We start from the raw sequence: 20,344 nt of genomic DNA, 5'->3' as shown, positions 1-20,344 counted from the left end.
ATGTCTGTTACCTTACTATTGCAATGGCAATCTAGAGAGGGGGAGGGGGGGCTTACGGGAACGGTAGAAATAATTACCACGCTTGTTCTTTCAAACAAACTTGAACAGAAGTGTCAAGGTTCTATTTATCTACTTTCTCTAAGGCCTTGATTTGTTCTTTAGCACATTTTTGCGTGGCCATCTTAAACATTAAGTGGCAACCTAAAAGCCGAATACGTCACCAAAAAACGTGTCTTTGCTCCCCCAGGATTCGAATTAATCACGACGAATAAGATACTCCTTTCAGTCTACCGATGTGTTTTACACGAGGACTCGCATTTTGACGTCTCGGACGTATTGGAAACTATTCCGTCGTTGACAACTCCATTCGTTTCCCCACTGTTGCAATACGGTGCGCGATATTCAAATTGATGTCGGCTGTCACAGGTATAGCGTAGTTGAACTGAGCTTCTCGATATATCCAGTGCCTACCGACTTGTCGTTGCATTTGTCTTGTCTAAGCTGGATATGATGAATTTCAAAGCTTGAAATCAATCTTAGGGGAAACCGATTTCAACTTGTCACAATGAAATACTTCAGTGAAGAGTAGGAAAGCTTTCTTTATGAACACATAACATGCTTGTTGCCTGCAAAGGATCGTAAGGAAATTCATATTGTTTTGCTTGTCTGTTTGTTTGTTGGTATTTTGTATTCGGTAAACAGACTAATGGGGTACATAACAAAAGTTTGTAAATGAACAGTACAAGCTGCATATCCGGACAAATTCATTTGATCCACTCACACCGGGAAGACCCCCTACTCTTTCCCAGAATTAGAAGTGTGGTGGGTTTTTAAATGTACTCATAGGGTGACTCTCAATTTAACGTCCTATCCGAGAGACGTCACCAACAACAGCTTTCTACTCATTTTCACCTGAGTAAAGAAACGCAATAGAATATAGGCGGTAGCGCCGCATTGCGAGATCCTATGGAAGTGCAGTTTTCATATGTGTGGAATTGCGAGTAGTAACAAGATCTAACGCGTGTACGTTATACAGTTGTTTGATGTCTGTAAGTTGCGTTAAAAAACAATATAAAAGTGTTGGTTATCTTTTTCAAAGTTCATCTTTCTTCTCAGCAGCTAAATTTGGGATTATTTCGTTCCAAACTTTCACTTTCTCTGACTTGAGCCCAACGCCAGTGGTCGGCACCACGTCCAGCTTCATGTAGACCGGGTTGTCAGGTGTGTACTGAGGCCAGGTCGGCAGGGAGGGGCTGTCAGTGGGGCCGCCGGCGGAGTCGGACGGGTCGCTGGAACGCATCAAATCAGATTCAGTGAAAACTCAAAGTTGCAATATCCTAAAAGATACCACTTTATAAAAGGATGTTACCCAATATGCTATATTTTGCCGTCTAAATCTAATATCTGTCCATGTATCAGTCAATGTACAAATTACCCCCATACAGAGCCCTGTCATAAATATACCTTAGGTAGCCCTGCCTAGCTAACCAGGTTGAGTTTTCCCATTTTGTGGGCATGGCCTCTAACCAGCTGTTAACCAATCAGAGAACTGGCTTTATCTGAAGAGATTACTCAGGTGACGCTCTGATTGGCTAAGAGATGACGCAGGGTAGACACAAAAGTGGAAACCTCAGCCCAGTCGAGCAAGTCTTCCAAGGTATATTTACCCCGACGAAAATCTGATTTATCTCATATTTCAACCGGTACTTTTTACAACTATTATCAAGAATCAAAACCAGTATGATCTGTTTTTTCGCTGTAATTCAAATGTCTACATGTTGTATTCAATGTGTTATGTTCTGTCTAGTGGTGCCGTTAATACAAGCCAGTTTGCTTGAATGCCGCACCACTGTGTACTGTATAACATTCATATGTTGCAATAAAAAAAAAAAGATTTGAAAATCTTTGTATACTATGAGAATGTGTTTGACATTGGTTAGTTCTTACCCAGTTCGTGCAAAGTTTGCCCAATACGCCATCATGCTCAAACTGACGTGCTCGTCCGTCTTAGAGTAGTTTATGGGGGTTTCAGGAACGTCCACGAACGGTAGTCCGAGAACCATGAACAGATCGTCCATGTGGTCACACCCCACCCAGTCGGGTCTGTTCGGGTGGATGGAAGGTCGGTACCGGTTCTCGTAGAGGAAGACACGCCCTCCAGCGACTGACAATCAAAATACACGCAAAGACTTACTTCATGCTTGTTCAATCACGTTTTCTCTGTGTACACACAGAATTAGTAGCGCGGTATATAGACTAACAAAATAGCCAATGAGAGAAAGACACGCCCTCCACTGGCTGTAAATAAGGGATAAAAATACCTATGATCAGTCAAAATAATGTTTTGTTTCTGGTTACTTGACCGATCCGTAAGCAAACATCCTTTTTAGTCGGTCAATTGTAAATATAAATGATATTAAATAATATTTCATATTCTTTTTTGTGATAATTGTCAACAACTATTGTATTCTTTTCACGTGAAAAAAGATTGCAGTTTGGTGACGTTGGGGCACAATTTTGATGTGAATTTTGGTCCATCAGTGTTTATCACACAATTTTAAAAGTTATACTAAAATTGTAATGGATTTCTTTAGTTTGTTAACAATTCAGGAGAAGAACATTTAATGTTCATATTATTGTAATAATTTGATAATACTATACATTACCAACAAATGTTTGCTGAAGACATAAAGCTGAACAAGGAAAAACAACTAATGACTAATCTTCAACTAGATATGTTTATGGAATGGCAATCCCTGAGTGTAAAAGACGCATACACAAAGGTTACGACACGAATCAAAATTCATAAGGAACCTATGGCATGATATATTATTTGCATCTAACTTGATGATCTTACCAGTATGCCTGTCAGCCGCCAGACTTGTGGGGCCCACGAACATGTAGTCCCCAAACGCATGTGACAGTTGGCACAGGATCGCAATTGGGTCGTCGGGCGTTGTCGGATGCTGATATTCAGCGGCGATGGTGTCCGCCATCTTGTTCAAGTTTGGATTATCCTGAAATTAAGTAGAATCATCCAATCATCAGTTTTGAAAGTAACTATATAGCAAGATCCACCAACAGTTTTTTTCAACTGGACCGTATTTTCAAGAATTAGACGATAATTGTTACACTTATAATATTTACTTGAAAATGTATATATCAAACTCCTGTACGTTTGGGACGGCATTGTAAACAACACATTACTCTTTACGTATATATGTAAATTTGTTTGGGATCTCATCTGTAAGCAGCGACACCTATACTGCAGTGCAATGTGAAATAGTCATAAATGCTCTAAGAAATGTCACAGACGGTCACTAAACAAACTTCTTGGGTGAATTTGTACAAAGAACATGGTTATTCAGTGAGTAGAAACAAGAAGATGTAACAATAACGCAAATTGATTAGATAATGAAAATGAAAATTGACAGATCAATAATCATAAAGACTTCAGGATGGTAAGCGTACCTTGTAAGGTATTAAAGTTGCCACCTTCACAAAATTGATAAAGTCCTCTTTGGACATCCCAACAAGAGGAGCCCTTTGTGTTGTGGGTAGCATTATCCACCCGAACACGTGGTTGTTAACTCCTAGAAGATACTCCGCTTTGTTAACTTCTGTTTCTGGGTCCATGGCGTCAGACTTCAGAAATACTCCATCCACAACTGGTAGAAAGGTCATTAAACCTAGCATTTGCTGAATGGGAGCCACTTTTTCCAGAAGCTCCTCAACTGGTTCCTCTTTCAGACAGGCGGCAATGGATGAGGTGTCCTCCGTATCGCATCCGGCAGCTTCCGCCAACATCTTCGTCATCAGAAGTGGTTGCTGGTTGATCGGCATCGTTTTGTCCACGCCACTCTGTGAGATGGCTCTGTGGAACAGACCATTACTGAGGGGTGAGAGAAGATGATAGGACACACTTACGCCGCCTGCAGAATCTCCAAATATGGTGACTCTTTCTGGGTCTCCGCCGAAGTTTCGGATGTTCTCCTTCACCCAGACCATGACACGGACCTATAAATGAAGGGAAATGTGTCATTCAAGAAACAATATAAGTCGCTATTCTCTCATACCAGGCCCAACGTTTTTATTCCTTTAGGCTTAGGTCCTAATTCCCAACCCGGGGCCCGGCCGAGATGTTTGCGGATTTACATTTTGTGTGTTTTGTTGCCTTTTTATATTTTTCGTTAACCGATAGCTACCTGGCCGGGCCCCGAGTTGGAAATTGGGACCTAAGCCTAAGCAAGGTCCCTAGTACAGGTCTGCGATTGGCCCTTTCATTCCTGTATTAGTACTGGCCAGCTTCGGCCAATCAGGTACTCCACCTCCCTAGATTTTAGTGAAAGGTGCCAGCCAATCACGTTGTCTATTATTTGTAAGGAGCAATGTGATTGGTCAGCACTAATGTGGTAATGAGGACACCTTACAGGCCAGTACTCCAGGGTCGTTGATTGACATTTTCAACAAGCGGTGGTTTAAAATGAGAGGGTGGCAGCGGCACACTAAAGCAGAACATATTACACTAAGAAAAATTATGCCATAGTTCGTGTCGAACTTGAAAAAATTGCCACTGACCTGATCCAGGAATCCGTAGTTTCCTGGCATGTTCTCGTCCCCCGTACTGAGGAAACCCAGCACACCGAGACGGTAGTTGAAGGAGACCACCACGACGTCTTGGTGAGCAGCAAGAGACTCAAATCCGGGAAAAGACCCCATCCCGACGGACAGAGCACCTCCATGGATCCACAGAAGAACCTGTATGTAATATTCGTTGATGTATAACTTTAGCATTTTTCATGACTGTAAACTAGAGAAAGTATCACAGTCCAAGATACCCAGTGTATCACGTAAGAAATACTGTACAATGAACGAAAGAACAGACTTGTTTCACGTGACTTGTATCACATTTCACCCCAGGTCACATGACTACTATGTCTACTACGCTGAAGAAAGATGGCTGATATGCCTTCTGAACGCTTCTCACCATGCGTAACAGTTTAATTCTTTATGTTCAATATTTATCTTACAATAAAAATCTTAGCTTTTGTAAATTATAGAACATGTATGAATTGGCTGACCGCGATCTCTGTCCCTTTTTGGCGTTTATTGACGAATATACATGAATGTCAAAGAAAATGACAAACCAGGAAGAATAGCTGGCTTCAGGTTAATAGTATGTATCTCTTGTAGTGTGTTTCTATGCCTCACCGGTAAAGCGGCATCCATTGCTACAGTTGGAGTAAAGATGTTGAGTGTCAGACAGTCCTCGCTCATGGTCATGTTCACCCCAAGCTTAATAGGAAAGTCAATCATGTTGAAATGCAGGACATTTTGCGGACAGTAAGGACCATACTCCACGGCCTCCCTGACCCCCTCCCACGGGGGGGCAGGCTGGGGCGGGCGGTACCGGAGGTCTCCAACAGGGGGCGCTGCGTACGGGATGCCCAGGAAAGTGTAGATCGGTTTGTCGGGAAGGTCGGTTGTGTGTGCGGTTGTTCCACGGACTTGTCCGGTCACCGTGGACACAACTGGACTTTCATCTTGATCGTTTTCGGCACCTTGAATTGAATAAAATGTAGATTACATTCTCTTTATTGAGTATGCCAAATCACCCCCCCCCCCTCCAACAATCCATTGAAAAATGTATCTTGGAGCTTCCCTACAGCACATGGGGTAGTCCAAAGGCAAAAGTAGGGTCGTCAAAATTTATTTCTATTTTCAAATTCATGTAATGGTTTAATTGTTCAACCATACAGTCAGGGGTGCCCAACTAGCCTGTGGCTATTATAATGGGCTATTGTCATCAAATTTACACAAAATCATAACAATATTTTGAGCATCAGGGGTACCCTACCCGATAATGGTTCATTCGGAGACCTTTGACCAAATAAACTCTTAGGTTCATAGTCTCAATGTGTCTGTAAATTTTTTAACTTTCTTATCGGTAAAATGTTTGCATAAAGGTAAAGACACCTGCACAAAAGAGCCAATTGACGTAAATCACTTTTAGTAGAAGTAACACAAAATCATACGGAAACTTTGGGAAAGTCTTCCAATTTACTTCGATGTTAGCTTATACGGATTAGCACGAAAAATCTTTAAGGTTTGAACCTGACACAGTGTAGTGCTCATGTATGAACAAACTAGTATATCAACACTATCGTTATGGTGGATGTAAACACAAGAATAATGACGATATTCTTTAAACACTTACCGTAAGACGAAACAAAGAGCCATGTGGCTACAACTGCGTAAAACACATCAACTCCTCTTGCCTCCATGCTAAGCCTATGTCACGCCCTCCACTGTTGCAAGAACACCGACTAGTCATACGTCGTTATCGAGAGCATCGGTGATGTTTACTTAGTGACACTGGCTAAGCTTTGTTTGACTTCTCGAACGTGTGTTTTGGAGGTCAAAACGATTACAAGAAAGACACCGTCCACTTATAGCTATAATTCTTGAGAATTCTTGTTTTCAAGCTGTAAAATGTGAATATATTTGATTAAACTGCTGGCAAACCTCCATACCGTATCAGCCACACGGTGATTTACATCATTCACCCGGACGGGAGACCTGGCGCATCCACGTCTCGTATCCAGCTAAAAGTAGAACTTTATTGCACGACATTTGTACATGGTACAATTGTATGGCAACAACTATTACACAAAGTACAAAATAGGTGTATAGAATAAGAATTAACGTCCTTATTAACATAGCAAAAAGGGCTAAAACAAGATATAATGTTACAATCGAGTTGGGCTAATCATGGCTTTCATTATTCTTTCTAATAACAAAGCTTTGTTACTTTGATATATTTGCCTAACTTTGCATTATGGGAGTTGTGGCATCTAAAGATATATACAAATCTGTCTTTAGCATCGAGGTTCTTGATATCTGCTGTAATAGATTCTAGAAATGTGAATAGCTCATTACGTAAAATAGTTTATTTAGAACATTCCATTAAAAAGTGAAATTCATCTTCAATATGCTTTGGACAGAAAGGGCAGAACCTTTGGTCAGGGGCTACATTGTAATATCTGCCTGTTTCAATATTCAATTTATGGCTACTGATTCTTAACTGAGTTATCGCTTTTCGAATTTCAAAATTATCTATATCATAAAGGTATCTTTCTTGTTCATAACATTCTTTTGACTTGCTCAGAAAAGACAGTTTTGAATTGTTTTCAATAGAATTAAACCAATACTGTATATATGTATCTTGTAGCCGGAGGCGTAGTTGGTTGACAATATAATCTACATTATAAGCCTCAGGTTTCATCCATATGTGTCCCAAGCCATGGTAACAGAGAATGCCCTTAACATGATTAATCCAGTCTTGATTATCAGTAAATACAGTGTTGTATGCATCGCGAAGTAGAGAGTCCTCAGATAAGTTTACCAAACGGTGCCAGTATTTAATGAGCTGAATTCTAGTAGATATTATAATTGGAAAAGTTCCTAACTCTCCTCGCACGCCGTCGTTAGATGATTTTGAATGAACACCAAGTAGAAATTTTTGAAAACGTGTGTCGAGTATGTCAAATTCCGGTATATCTAAAGGGAGGCGTGTGTTATCGATTGAAAAATCATCCTTTTCTAGATAAAGCCCTGACGCATGTCTTAAAAACATGTCTTTGTCTGTTCTCCTTTCAAAATTAATAATATAAGAATGAGTTAGATCAGTACAAGTGCTCTTTCGAATTGACAGTGGAATATTATCGTCGATCTGAAGTTGGAAAAAGAAAGGGTATGCCACCCCGTATAAGGGGCGGTATAACCCCAACGGTGCTGTAATACACCGTATGGCTATGACTGACTGACTGTGTCTGTGTTAAACAAATTCCTCTGTTCGGGGATGAAACTGACCCCTCTAGGGGGGGGGGGGTATGTTAGGCGGACCACTACGTACTTTAATCGGGCTAGGCGAAGACTAGAAATCGAATACAAATAGAGCAGCAATGATGTACACACAAATCATAAGCCATAAAAAGCACAAAAGCTTTATTGACACAACAAGTGGTAAAGAGACTGCAAGATCGACTCATTTAAAAGTGTACTCAATTGCAATAGAGTAAACATAGACTACAAGAATCTGGTTGACTTTCAAAGACTTGCTATAGTTACTGGTTTGACATCTATCCTTAAACTGACATCAAAGCTCATCTTTCTTCTCAGCAGCTATTTGAGGAATGACTTCGTTCCAGAGCTTCATTTTCTCTGGCTTGTACCCCACTTCTGTGGTCGGCACCACGTCCAGCTTCATGTAGACCGGGTTGTCAGGTGTGTACTGAGGCCAGGTCGGCAGGGAGGGGCTGTCAGTGGGGCCGCCGGTGGAGTCGGACGGGTCGCTGAAAAGCATCAATTCAACAGTGGAACTTAAAGAAGCAAGATCCTAAAGGATATAACGGTAGAAATAGATGCCAAGGCACACGAACAAATAAACAAGTGTTACAAAGTTTGAGTTTTGCCCCGACAAAACGAAAATACTCGCCATGAATGTTCAGTTAATCTCGCCGGCCTTCATCAGATAGATGATTCACTCGGCTGACGTTTTGGAAGTTGGAAATGCGATGACGTCAAGGGCGAATCAAAAGTGGCGGGATGACGTCATCACACTTCCGACTTCCGAAATGTCAGCGCAGTGAATCATTCATCTGATAATAGTCAGCGAAATCGACTAAAAGTTCACATTGAGTGTTTTCGGAAAGCTCAATCTTTGTAACTATGCATTCTACCAACACAGATGAGTTTTCAGTCGAAGTAAACAAGTGATAACTGTTTACCCGGTTCGTGCGAAGTTTGCCCAGTACGCCATCATCTCGAGGGTGACCTCCTCGTCTTCTTTGCTGTAGTTTATTGCTTTGACAGTTCTAGTTGCCTCGAGGAACGGGAACCCCCACAGCATGAAAAGGTCGTCTCCGTGCTCACATCCCACCCAGTCGGGTTTGTTCGGGTGGATGGAGGGTCGGTACTGGTTCTCGTACAGGAAGACACGACTACCGGCATCTGTTGGTGAGGATTCAAGAATCAAGGTCAACTGTAAATTCACCTTGCTGTTGTATTACTACAGACGGCTGGTACCCATCTGAGTAATAAGGTTGTTTACGTGCTCGAGACATCTTCCCGAAGATAAGACATGTGCGCCATTTTGACATATGGATAGCTAGGGCAAATATATGATTTCATGTATTGACATAAATACGTAAGTTATTGTAGAAGAAAGGTTTCTATTGCTATCAGTTCATCAAGAGAAAAACGAAAACTAGCAATGTAGCATGACGACCTGTAAAGCAATACAAAACTGAGGTCCGCTTTCACGTTATGCAGATAGAACACGTGACCCAGTGAGCAGCGGATCATAGGTTGCAGGAAGTCTATGGCGCCCACCGTCTCTATTCAGGGATGGTTGTGAAGCTCTGATGTAGATAGCGTCTTTAATCCCTGCAACCTATGATCCACTGCTCGCTGAGTCACGTGTTCTATCTGCATAACGTGACGTCACGACAGCAGTGGTTTGTTTATTCCTTGACAACGTGAAGTCGAAAATTTGGGTGAGTCAAATTTTTGTGTGGGAAATTACAGTTCAACTATTTCAAGAATGACTTTTACCAACACAGATGAACTTTCAAGTTAATAAAAGTGAGGTGTATAGAAATGCTATATACTCACCGGTATGACTCTCTGCGACAAGAATTGTGGGAGCTGCAAAGTAGGAATCTCCCGAGGTGTGTGTAAACTGGTACAGGATTGACATCGGGTCGTCGGGATTAGTCGGTTTGTACTCCGCGACAACGGCATCCACCATCTTGTCCAAGTTTGGATTGCTCTGATCGTGATATCAGAAGGAGCATATATGAGAATAAGCATACAATGTTAGAGTTCTTTACAAAACACATTCAATTGAACCCTTTCAGTCCATTTCTATTGTGTTTTGGGGTAATGTGTAGACAAAAAACGTATTTTAGAAAATTCATGCTTGTCGATCCAAGATGGCGGAGAAATGACATCGTTGGCAACAAAAGACTTGGCAGAATCAGATTCCAAAAAGGTACTCTTCATGGCGGAATTTCCCTTTCACACGGTTTTAGCCCAAAATATGACATCATGAAGTCATAATTACGTCATATAACGTCATAACAATACCAAAATTACAGAAAATATAAACTATACCAGTACATTACCCCTCCAAAGTTGGAGATCGTAACCCAAGACGTTTTTAAATTACGAAGGGCGTAACCCAAGACGTTTTTAAATTACGAAGGGGGGGGGGGGGGGTCAAAAGAGCAAAAGAGTAGTTAATTAAGGGTATTGCAAATTAATCAAACGTGTTGCGTACTCACATGGTGGATAAATGACATTGTTGTTTTGAGGAGTTTCACAAATTCCTCTTGAGTTATGCCATCGTGAGGGTCCCCTTCAAGAAAGCTTGAGAGCCCCATCCAGCCACCCTCGTGGTTGTTGAATCCAAGAAGATAGTCTGCTGTGTTGATTTCTCCATTCTTCATCAGATCCGAGGGGTCAGTCGTCAGAAATGTTCCATCAACCACCGGTACAAGATACGCCATTGGCCCTAAGGCCTGGAATGCATCAAGAAGCTCTTCAGGTGACTTCTCTTTCAGACAGGCCGTTAGGATTGCCGTGTCTTCTGTCGACTCGCAACCGGCGTTTTCTGCGATGATCTTAGTGACTGCGAGTGGCTGGGGGTTGACGGGGAATGTTTTCCAGGTACCGCTCTGTGAGATGGCTCTTTGGAACAGACCTTTACTGAGGGGTGACAGGAGTTGGTAGGAAACGCTGATGGCGCCTGCCGACTCTCCAAATATGGTGACTCTTTCTGGGTCTCCACCGAAGTTTTGGATGTTCTCCTTCACCCATTCCATGGCACGGACCTGTATTGTTAGAAGTTAGTCCACATGTTATAAAACAATGACGTAATAGAACACAATAAGAATATAAAGGGTTTGTATTAAATTAACTGCACCATTTTGATGCCACTGACTTAATCCAGGAAGCAGAAGTTTCCTGGAATTCTTTAATCTCCCGTACTGACGAAACAATCACACCAAGAAGGAGTTGACAAATGATAAAAATATTTGGTACGTATATGTCTTAAGTGATGCTTGTTTCACCGTAAAGCTTGCAATATTGTCTTTAATTTAATTACAATGTCACAATCTATACTTTTTTAGCAGAACAACCCACTGACCTGATCCAGGAATCCGTAGTTTCCTGGCATGTTCTCGTCCCCCGTACTGAGGAAACCCAGCACACCGAGACGGTAGTTGAAGGAGACCACCACGACGTCTTGGTAAGCAGCAATGGCCTCCCATCCAGGAGGTGAACCGTAAAAACACATTAAACCTCCCCCGTGGATCCACAAAAGGACCTGCGAAGAATATTACAAGTTCGATTGGGTCAGAGAAAAGTTACGTTTGAGAAAAAAACATAATGATTTTAAAGATCCAGTTTATGTGCAGTTTACAAGAATGATTAAGCAAAATAAAACAAAGAACCTTGACGTTTGGGACCGTATCTGTAAGAAGCGACACCTTTGCTGCAGTGTAATGTTAAATAGTCAATATTAGTAATACCCAAGAGGAAAATTTAACATAGGTGGAATATGGTTTGTTGGCTGTGTACAAAGAACCTCGTTATTCAATGACTAACCAACCTGTGTCCTACCATTTTTTTTCACAAATAACGATTCCTATTTTGTTCCTGTTTTGCTTTTGATTGACATACGCAAATGAAGGCCCTATTGATCATCGGATTTTACCAAGGCAAGTATAGTTGATAGGAAGTTGATATATAAGGTACTGTCAGAACTTACCGGTAAACTGGCATCTGGATCTACAGTCGGAGTGTAAACGTTGGCCGTCAGACAGTCCTCGTTCATGGTCATGTCCTCTCCAAACGCGATAGGTGCTTCTAGCTGGCTAAGCATGGTAAGATTTTGCGGACAGTAAGGACCATATTCCACGGCCTCCCTGACCCCCTCCCACGGGGGGGCAGGCTCGGGCGGGCGGTACCGGAGGTCTCCAACAGGGGGCGCTGCGTACGGGATGCCCAGGAAAGTGTAGATCGGTTTGTCGGGAAGGTCGGTTGTGTGTGTGATCATTCCATTAACTTTTCCACTCACGGTGGACACAACTGGTCCCGCATCCTGGCCAGCTGAGGCACCTATCGGGAAAGAAAATGTGTTTACTATGTCTAATCTTAACATTCTGTTGGGTATTGGCTCACACTAAGTCCTATACTTAAGCATAGGGCGCGGTCATGGCGGCCGTTGCCATGGTAACGGCGGGTCTGACGGTAACAAAAATGTTACAGTTCAAGTCAGCCGACATCAGTACCTAACATATCAGTCAGCAGCCTAGCCTGACTAAAATCTGGGGAATTCCCATTGTGGTTAAAGGTAGCAGAACACAGTTTTTCGCCTATGGGGATTTCTATAGTTAAGGACCCCAAAGTGAGGTGGTTCGACGACTCAAAAAATATATCAGGGTGCAAAAGTAATTAACAAGAATTCGATATGTTGGAGTTGAGGGTATAATCTACAACATATTTGAAAATGAGATGAAGTTTGCCTGCTCGTTTTCCCAGAAAGAACACTTTGAAATGACCCCCAGCGGAGGTCACCATACTGCAGCCGACACACGGAAGTAGCGGGAACCGGATTCGTGCGCGAAATTCTACCCAGCCAAACAAACATCGTAACCCAACTCATATGGCCTCAAAACTTACACATTCCTCTACTATCCACCACAGTTTCCGACTCGCTGACGTGCACAGAAAAATTTCTATGGCTTTTCAAGAACTGCGACGCCCTATTTTGTGCCCGACCTACTTATGTCCACGGGGGTCGCCCATAAATACTGTGTTATGCGACCTTAAGCAAACTTGATCTTGGATTTTTTTTCGCTCATACGATAAAACTAGTCAAGATACAAAACCCTACCAAATTTTAGAACAGAAATCCAAATGGTGCCTGAGATATGGCCAACTTTGCACTTCGACGCCTAGCACAGGTGTCGGCCCCGTACAAGGGCTATCTGAGGGACCGCTAATTGGTCTCATTATCTCAACAAATGTAATATTCTGGCTGACTTTTTCTTCTACAATGTGCTTGCCAGACCTTATTCTAACGTTCTGAGTGATTGGGGTTGGGGTTTAGTCTTTTTTTCGGCGAAAAAAAGGGGGGGGGGGGGTAGAGCGGGTATTGGCTCACACTAAGTCCTATACTTAAGCATAGGGCGCGGTCATGGCGGCCGTTGCCATGGTAACGGCGGGTCTGACGGTAACAAAAATGTTACAGTTCAAGTCAGCCGACATCAGTACCTAACATATCAGTCAAATTCAACGCTATTGCCCGTCCCTGGGGAATTCCCATTGTGGTTAAAGGTAGCAGAACACAGTTTTTCGCCTATGGGGATTTCTATAGTTAAGGACCCCAAAGTGAGGTGGTTCGACGACTCAAAAAATATATCAGGGTGCAAAAGTAATTAACAAGAATTCGATATGTTGGAGTTGAGGGTATAATCTACAACATATTTGAAAATGAGATGAAGTTTGCCTGCTCGTTTTCCCAGAAAGAACACTTTGAAATGACCCCCAGCGGAGGTCACCATACTGCAGCCGACACACGGAAGTAGCGGGAACCGGATTCGTGCGCGAAATTCTACCCAGCCAAACAAACATCGTAACCCAACTCATATGGCCTCAAAACTTACACATTCCTCTACTATCCACCACAGTTTCCGACTCGCTGACGTGCACAGAAAAATTTCTATGGCTTTTCAAGAATTGCGACGCCCTATTTTGTGCCCGACCTACTTATGTCCACGGGGGTCGCCCATAAATACTGTGTTATGCGACCTTAAGCAAACTTGATCTTGGATTTTTTTTCGCTCATACGATAAAACTAGTCAAGATACAAAACCCTACCAAATTTTAGAACAGAAATCCAAATGGTGCCTGAGATATGGCCAACTTTGCACTTCGACGCCTAGCACAGGTGTCGGCCCCGTACAAGGGCTATCTGAGGGACCGCTAATTGGTCTCATTATCTCAACAAATGTAATATTCTGGCTGACTTTTTCTTCTACAATGTGCTTGCCAGACCTTATTCTAACGTTCTGAGTGATTGGGGTTGGGGTTTAGTCTTTTTTTCGGCGAAAAAAAGGGGGGGGGGGGTAGAGCGGGTATTGGCTCACACTAAGTCCTATACTTAAGCATAGGGCGCGGTCATGGCGGCCGTTGCCATGGTAACGGCGGGTCTGACGGTAACAAAAATGTTACAGTTCAAGTCAGCCGACATCAGTACCTAACATATCAGTCAAATTCAACGCTATTGTCCGTCCCTGGGGAATTCCCATTGTGGTTAAAGGTAGCAGAACACAGTTTTTCGCCTATGGGGATTTCTATAGTTAAGGACCCCAAAGTGAGGTGGTTCGACGACTCAAAAAATATATCAGGGTGCAAAAGTAATTAACAAGAATTCGATATGTTGGAGTTGAGGGTATAATCTACAACATATTTGAAAATGAGATGAAGTTTGCCTGCTCGTTTTCCCAGAAAGAACACTTTGAAATGACCCCCAGCGGAGGTCACCATACTGCAGCCGACACACGGAAGTAGCGGGAACCGGATTCGTGCGCGAAATTCTACCCAGCCAAACAAACATCGTAACCCAACTCATATGGCCTCAAAACTTACACATTACTCTACTATCCACCACAGTTTCCGACTCGCTGACGTGCACAGAAAAATTTCTATGGCTTTTCAAGAACTGCGACGCCCTATTTTGTGCCCGACCTACTTATGTCCACGGGGGTCGCCCATAAATACTGTGTTATGCGACCTTAAGCAAACTTGATCTTGGATTTTGTATCGCTCATACGATAAAACTAGTCAAGATACAAAACCCTACCAAATTTTAGAACAGAAATCCAAATGGTGCCTGAGATATGGCCAACTTTGCACTTCGACGCCTAGCACAGGTGTCGGCCCCGTACAAGGGCTATCTGAGGGACGCTAATTGGTCTCATTATCTCAACAAATGTAATATTCTGGCTGACTTTTTCTTCTACAATGTGCTTGCCAGACCTTATTCTAACGTTCTGAGTGATTGGGGTTGGGGTTTAGTCTTTTTTTCGGCGAAAAAAAGGGGGGGGGGGGTAGAGCGGGTATTGGCTCACACTAAGTCCTATACTTAAGCATAGGGCGCGGTCATGGCGGCCGTTGCCATGGTAACGGCGGGTCTGACGGTAACAAAAATGTTACAGTTCAAGTCAGCCGACATCAGTACCTAACATATCAGTCAAATTCAACGCTATTGCCCGTCCCTGGGGAATTCCCATTGTGGTTAAAGGTAGCAGAACACAGTTTTTCGCCTATGGGGATTTCTATAGTTAAGGACCCCAAAGTGAGGTGGTTCGACGACTCAAAAAATATATCAGGGTGCAAAAGTAATTAACAAGAATTCGATATGTTGGAGTTGAGGGTATAATCTACAACATATTTGAAAATGAGATGAAGTTTGCCTGCTCGTTTTCCCAGAAAGAACACTTTGAAATGACCCCCAGCGGAGGTCACCATACTGCAGCCGACACACGGAAGTAGCGGGAACCGGATTCGTGCGCGAAATTCTACCCAGCCAAACAAACATCGTAACCCAACTCATATGGCCTCAAAACTTACACATTCCTCTACTATCCACCACAGTTTCCGACTCGCTGACGTGCACAGAAAAATTTCTATGGCTTTTCAAGAACTGCGACGCCCTATTTTGTGCCCGACCTACTTATGTCCACGGGGGTCGCCCATAAATACTGTGTTATGCGACCTTAAGCAAACTTGATCTTGGATTTTTTTTCGCTCATACGATAAAACTAGTCAAGATACAAAACCCTACCAAATTTTAGAACAGAAATCCAAATGGTGCCTGAGATATGGCCAACTTTGCACTTCGACGCCTAGCACAGGTGTCGGCCCCGTACAAGGGCTATCTGAGGGACCGCTAATTGGTCTCATTATCTCAACAAATGTAATATTCTGGCTGACTTTTTCTTCTACAATGTGCTTGCCAGACCTTATTCTAACGTTCTGAGTGATTGGGGTTGGGGTTTAGTCTTTTTTTCGGCGAAAAAAAGGGGGGGGGGGTAGAGCGGGTATTGGCTCACACTAAGTCCTATACTTAAGCATAGGGCGCGGTCATGGCGGCCGTTGCCATGGTAACGGCGGGTCTGACGGTAACAAAAATGTTACAGTTCAAGTCAGCCGACATCAGTACCTAACATATCAGTCAAATTCAACGCTATTGCCCGTCCCTGGGGAATTCCCATTGTGGTTAAAGGTAGCAGAACACAGTTTTTCGCCTATGGGGATTTCTATAGTTAAGGACCCCAAAGTGAGGTGGTTCGACGACTCAAAAAATATATCAGGGTGCAAAAGTAATTAACAAGAATTCGATATGTTGGAGTTGAGGGTATAATCTACAACATATTTGAAAATGAGATGAAGTTTGCCTGCTCGTTTTCCCAGAAAGAACACTTTGAAATGACCCCCAGCGGAGGTCACCATACTGCAGCCGACACACGGAAGTAGCGGGAACCGGATTCGTGCGCGAAATTCTACCCAGCCAAACAAACATCGTAACCCAACTCATATGGCCTCAAAACTTACACATTACTCTACTATCCACCACAGTTTCCGACTCGCTGACGTGCACAGAAAAATTTCTATGGCTTTTCAAGAACTGCGACGCCCTATTTTGTGCCCGACCTACTTATGTCCACGGGGGTCGCCCATAAATACTGTGTTATGCGACCATAATTGCCGCCGCCCTAGGAGAGGGGAGGGGGTGATTAATATCCAAGCAGATCCTACGGTAGCATAAGATAGTATTAAAAGCTGGCAGAGGAGTGAAGCTGGGTTAGGTGTGAGTTTTGCTACATGGCAAATGGACTGTCTACACTCCTTGGCCAGTTTGGTACTATCTTATGCCATTGTAGGATCTGCTTGGAGATTAGGGGTAATTAACTCCAGCCAGCGAGAGATTGTGTAAACACAGGCTACCAGCAGCCCTGCCCTGGCTGGCTCCCTGACAGGAATTCCAACATTAATATTGACCAGCATTCCTGTAGACACATTCCTGTACAATACCTAGAATTCTTGCAGACTGAACACAATACTTTACCGTTTGGCTCACCCCTGAGGCGTCGCAAATAATTACTTCCGTAAACACTACAGATATTTGCAATAACTTGTCCAAAAATAACCAGCACTAGTTCGTTAGGAAAACCGCTGCCAACGCTGAGAGTTTAAATCAGCTTTGAGAAAATTAGCTTACTGTTATAGTTATACCCCTCCCCCTTCCTATTTGATTACAGTTGCCTACGTCAGTTTGTTTGAGGAGTACGCAAGTGAACTAAATGTGGTCATTGAAGAAAAGCGTACAGCACTTCTAGAGCATAAGCGCGCACCCAGTCAGCTAACCTTGCAGGCCCTGAGAACTGCCAGGAGCAAAGTCCAGCGCATGGCTCGACAGTGTGCAAACAAATTCTGGCTTGATCTTTGCAAAAGCATTCAGTCTTCAGCGGAAACAGGCAACATCCGCGGTATGTACGAGGGGATAAAGAAAGCCATTGGACCAACCCAAAATAGCTCCGCACCTCTTAAGTCTCTGTCCGGTGAAACAATTACTGACAGAGGGAAGCAGATGGAACGGTGGCTAGAACATTATTCAGAGCTGTATGCAAGGGAAAATGCCATAAATGAGACAGCACTGGACAGCATCGAGACTCTGTCCGTTTTGTGGGAACTGGATGCGGTACCAACATTGGAGGAGATGAGCAAAGCCATCGACAGCCTGCGCTCAGGTAAAGCACCTGGTATGGACGGAATACCTCCTGAGGTCATCAAGAGTGCTAAAGGTGTACTGCTGCCTGAACTGCATGATATACTGTGTAAATGCTGGGAGGAGGGAGAGATACCACAGGACATGAAAGACTCAAACATTGTCACATTATACAAAAATAAAGGAGATAGAAGCGATTGTAATAATTATCGCGGAATTTCCTTACTCAGTATTGTGGGGAAAATCTTTGCACGGGTGGTCCTAGGTCGGCTGCAGCGACTTGCTGACAGAGTGTATCCGGAGTCCCAATGTGGCTTCAGGTCAGAGCGTTCCACCATTGATATGATATTCTCCCTACGACAGTTACAAGAAAAATGCAGAGAACAGAGACAACCTCTTTATATTGCTTTTATAGATCTAACAAAAGCTTTTGATCTCGTCAGCAGAGATGGCCTATTCAAAATACTTGTCAAGATCGGATGCCCTCCGAAACTTCTCAGGATGATCCAGTCCTTTCACACAGGTATGAAAGGAGTTGTCCAGTTTGATGGATCGTCCTCTGAAGCTTTCGACATTCGCAGTGGGGTAAAGCAGGGCTGCGTATTGGCCCCAACCCTGTTCGGAATTTTCTTTGCAGTAATGCTGAAACATGCTTTCGGCTCTTCAACTGAAGGAGTGTATCTCCACACCAGGTCAGATGGGAAACTTTTCAACTTGGCCAGACTTAAAGCCAAAACCAAAGTCCGTGAAGTACTTATCAGAGACCTTCTATTTGCAGATGATGCTGCACTGGCAGCTCACTCTGTGAACAAGCTACAAACACTGTTGGACAAATTCTCTGCTGCCTGTCAGGACTTCAGCTTGACCATAAGTATAAAGAAAACACAAGTGATGGGCCAGGGAGTCGACCACCCCCCAGCAGTCACCATCAACAATTATGAGTTGGAAGTGGTTCCCAAGTTTACTTACCTAGGGTCCACCGTGACAGACAACCTTTCCCTGGAAGCTGAAATAAATTGTAAAATAGGACGAGCAGCAACTACTTTTGCCAGACTACAAAAGAGAGTCTGGGGAAATCAGAAACTTACAATACACACAAAGATTGCTGTTTATAGGGCGTGTGTGCTCAGTGTTCTGCTTTATGGCAGCGAAACATGGTCCCTATACACAAGTCAGGAAAGGAAACTTAACACATTTCACATGCATTGCTTGCGTAGAATTCTTCATATCAAGTGGAGTGATTATGTCACCAATGTAGATGTACTTACACGTGCTAATATTCCTAGTATGTTCACGCTGCTGACGCAGCGAAGACTTCGCTGGCTTGGTCATGTGTGCCGTATGCCAGATGGGAGGATCCCAAAGGACTTATTGTACAGTGAACTGGCTACTGGGACAAGAACCCGTGGTCGTCCCCACCTACGCTTTAAGGATGTTATCAAACGGGACTTGAAAGCCCTCGACATGAACATTGACAGTTGGGAGACACTTGCAGCAAACAGAACTGGTTGGAAACAGGGAGTCAAGGAGGGACTAAAACGGGGGGAAGAAAAGCAGAGACATGCATCAGAACACAAAAGGTCAAAACGTATACGCAAAAACAAACAATAAGTACATTGTGTAGAAATTATATGTAGTACTACTCATGGTCCTGCGAGACCGACGAGTGCCTTTACATTACGTCAGTTTATAGGGGAGTGGGCAAGTTATGTCATTGACAGTTTGTCACCTTTTGACTCTAGTCAATACTGAATCAGTAATCGTAAACATTTAGACACAATAACGCTGAGCACTTACCACAAGAAGCTTAAGAGGCACAGACGATGGTTACATAAATGGAAAATATGTGAAGACGAACAACCGACATGTTCGCTTTCTTCCGACAACCTCAGTACGACAGGTCTGAAACAATCTGGCGCTCGTTTACCCCAAAGTAGACCCTTTGTCTACAGTTACGGTGGAATTTGATAGCGTGTTTGTCTTCTACAGGGGTCAAAATGTCCCTGGCAATACTACCTTGTACAATAACCAGTACTAGTTCAGAAAACCACTGCTAATGAGCAAGACGAAAATTAACTTATTGTTATAACCCTCCCCCTCCCCATTTATTTACAGTAATGCTTGCATGCGTCGGTTTAGGGGAGGGGGTGGGGTAGGCCAAGTTATGTCATTGATGTTATCTTTTGACCCTAGTCAATACTGAATCACCAGTAATTGTTAACATTTAAGAACAATAACAGCTGAGCCGACTTACCACAAGAAGAAGCACACACCCAGATGCCTGACAATAAGGCAAAACATGTGAAGACGAACAACCGCCATGTTTTCTTTCTTCACACCTGAGTACGACAGGTCTGAAACAACCTAGCGGTCGTTTACCCATGTTGACCTTTCGCCGTAGTGTCAGTTAAAGCCCCCTTTACAAATCAAGAATTTAGCTCGGCCGAGTTGTCAGCGAGCTCTAAATTACGAGGAGGTATG

At 43.2% G+C, this 20,344-nt stretch overlaps 2 protein-coding genes across 3 annotated transcripts in view; both read right to left on the bottom strand.

The window, feature by feature from the left end:
• Positions 1-213: 213 nt before the first annotated feature.
• On the bottom strand, positions 214-6,284 carry LOC118429397 (pyrethroid hydrolase Ces2e-like). The gene is made up of 7 exons (XM_035839879.1): positions 6,218-6,284; positions 5,212-5,561; positions 4,579-4,758; positions 3,472-4,017; positions 2,858-3,017; positions 1,948-2,164; positions 214-1,289 (listed from the first exon to the last, which is right to left on the bottom strand). The coding sequence occupies exons 1-7, from the start codon at positions 6,282-6,284 to the stop codon at positions 1,094-1,096; spliced, it is 1,716 nt and encodes a 571-aa protein (XP_035695772.1). The 3' UTR covers positions 214-1,093.
• A 1,698-nt stretch (positions 6,285-7,982) lies between these two features.
• LOC118428690 (carboxylesterase 1C-like) overlaps positions 7,983-20,344 on the bottom strand; it is a 15,790-nt gene continuing 3,428 nt past the window's right edge. Inside the window, exons 1-7 of one of the 2 annotated variants that reach the window (XM_035838826.1) lie at positions 20,118-20,222; positions 11,837-12,186; positions 11,213-11,392; positions 10,347-10,895; positions 9,676-9,832; positions 8,790-9,012; positions 8,022-8,354 (exon numbers count right to left, since the gene is read on the bottom strand). In XM_035838826.1, coding sequence (XP_035694719.1) covers positions 8,159-8,354; positions 8,790-9,012; positions 9,676-9,832; positions 10,347-10,895; positions 11,213-11,392; positions 11,837-12,124 — 1,593 coding nt within the window. In that variant the 5' untranslated portion in view covers positions 12,125-12,186; positions 20,118-20,222 and the 3' untranslated portion in view covers positions 8,022-8,158. Of the gene's footprint in view, positions 8,355-8,789; positions 9,013-9,675; positions 9,833-10,346; positions 10,896-11,212; positions 11,393-11,836; positions 12,187-20,117; positions 20,223-20,344 lie in introns of those variants that run through there. The other variant, XM_035838825.1, reaches the window with a different exon arrangement.

The sequence above is a fragment of the Branchiostoma floridae genome, chromosome 13 (genome assembly GCF_000003815.2).
Source record: "Branchiostoma floridae strain S238N-H82 chromosome 13, Bfl_VNyyK, whole genome shotgun sequence".
NCBI classification, from domain to species: Eukaryota; Metazoa; Chordata; class Leptocardii; order Amphioxiformes; family Branchiostomatidae; genus Branchiostoma; species Branchiostoma floridae.
The sequence above is the reverse complement of the archived record's forward strand: the minus strand, read 5'-3'. Positions and strand labels throughout refer to the sequence as shown.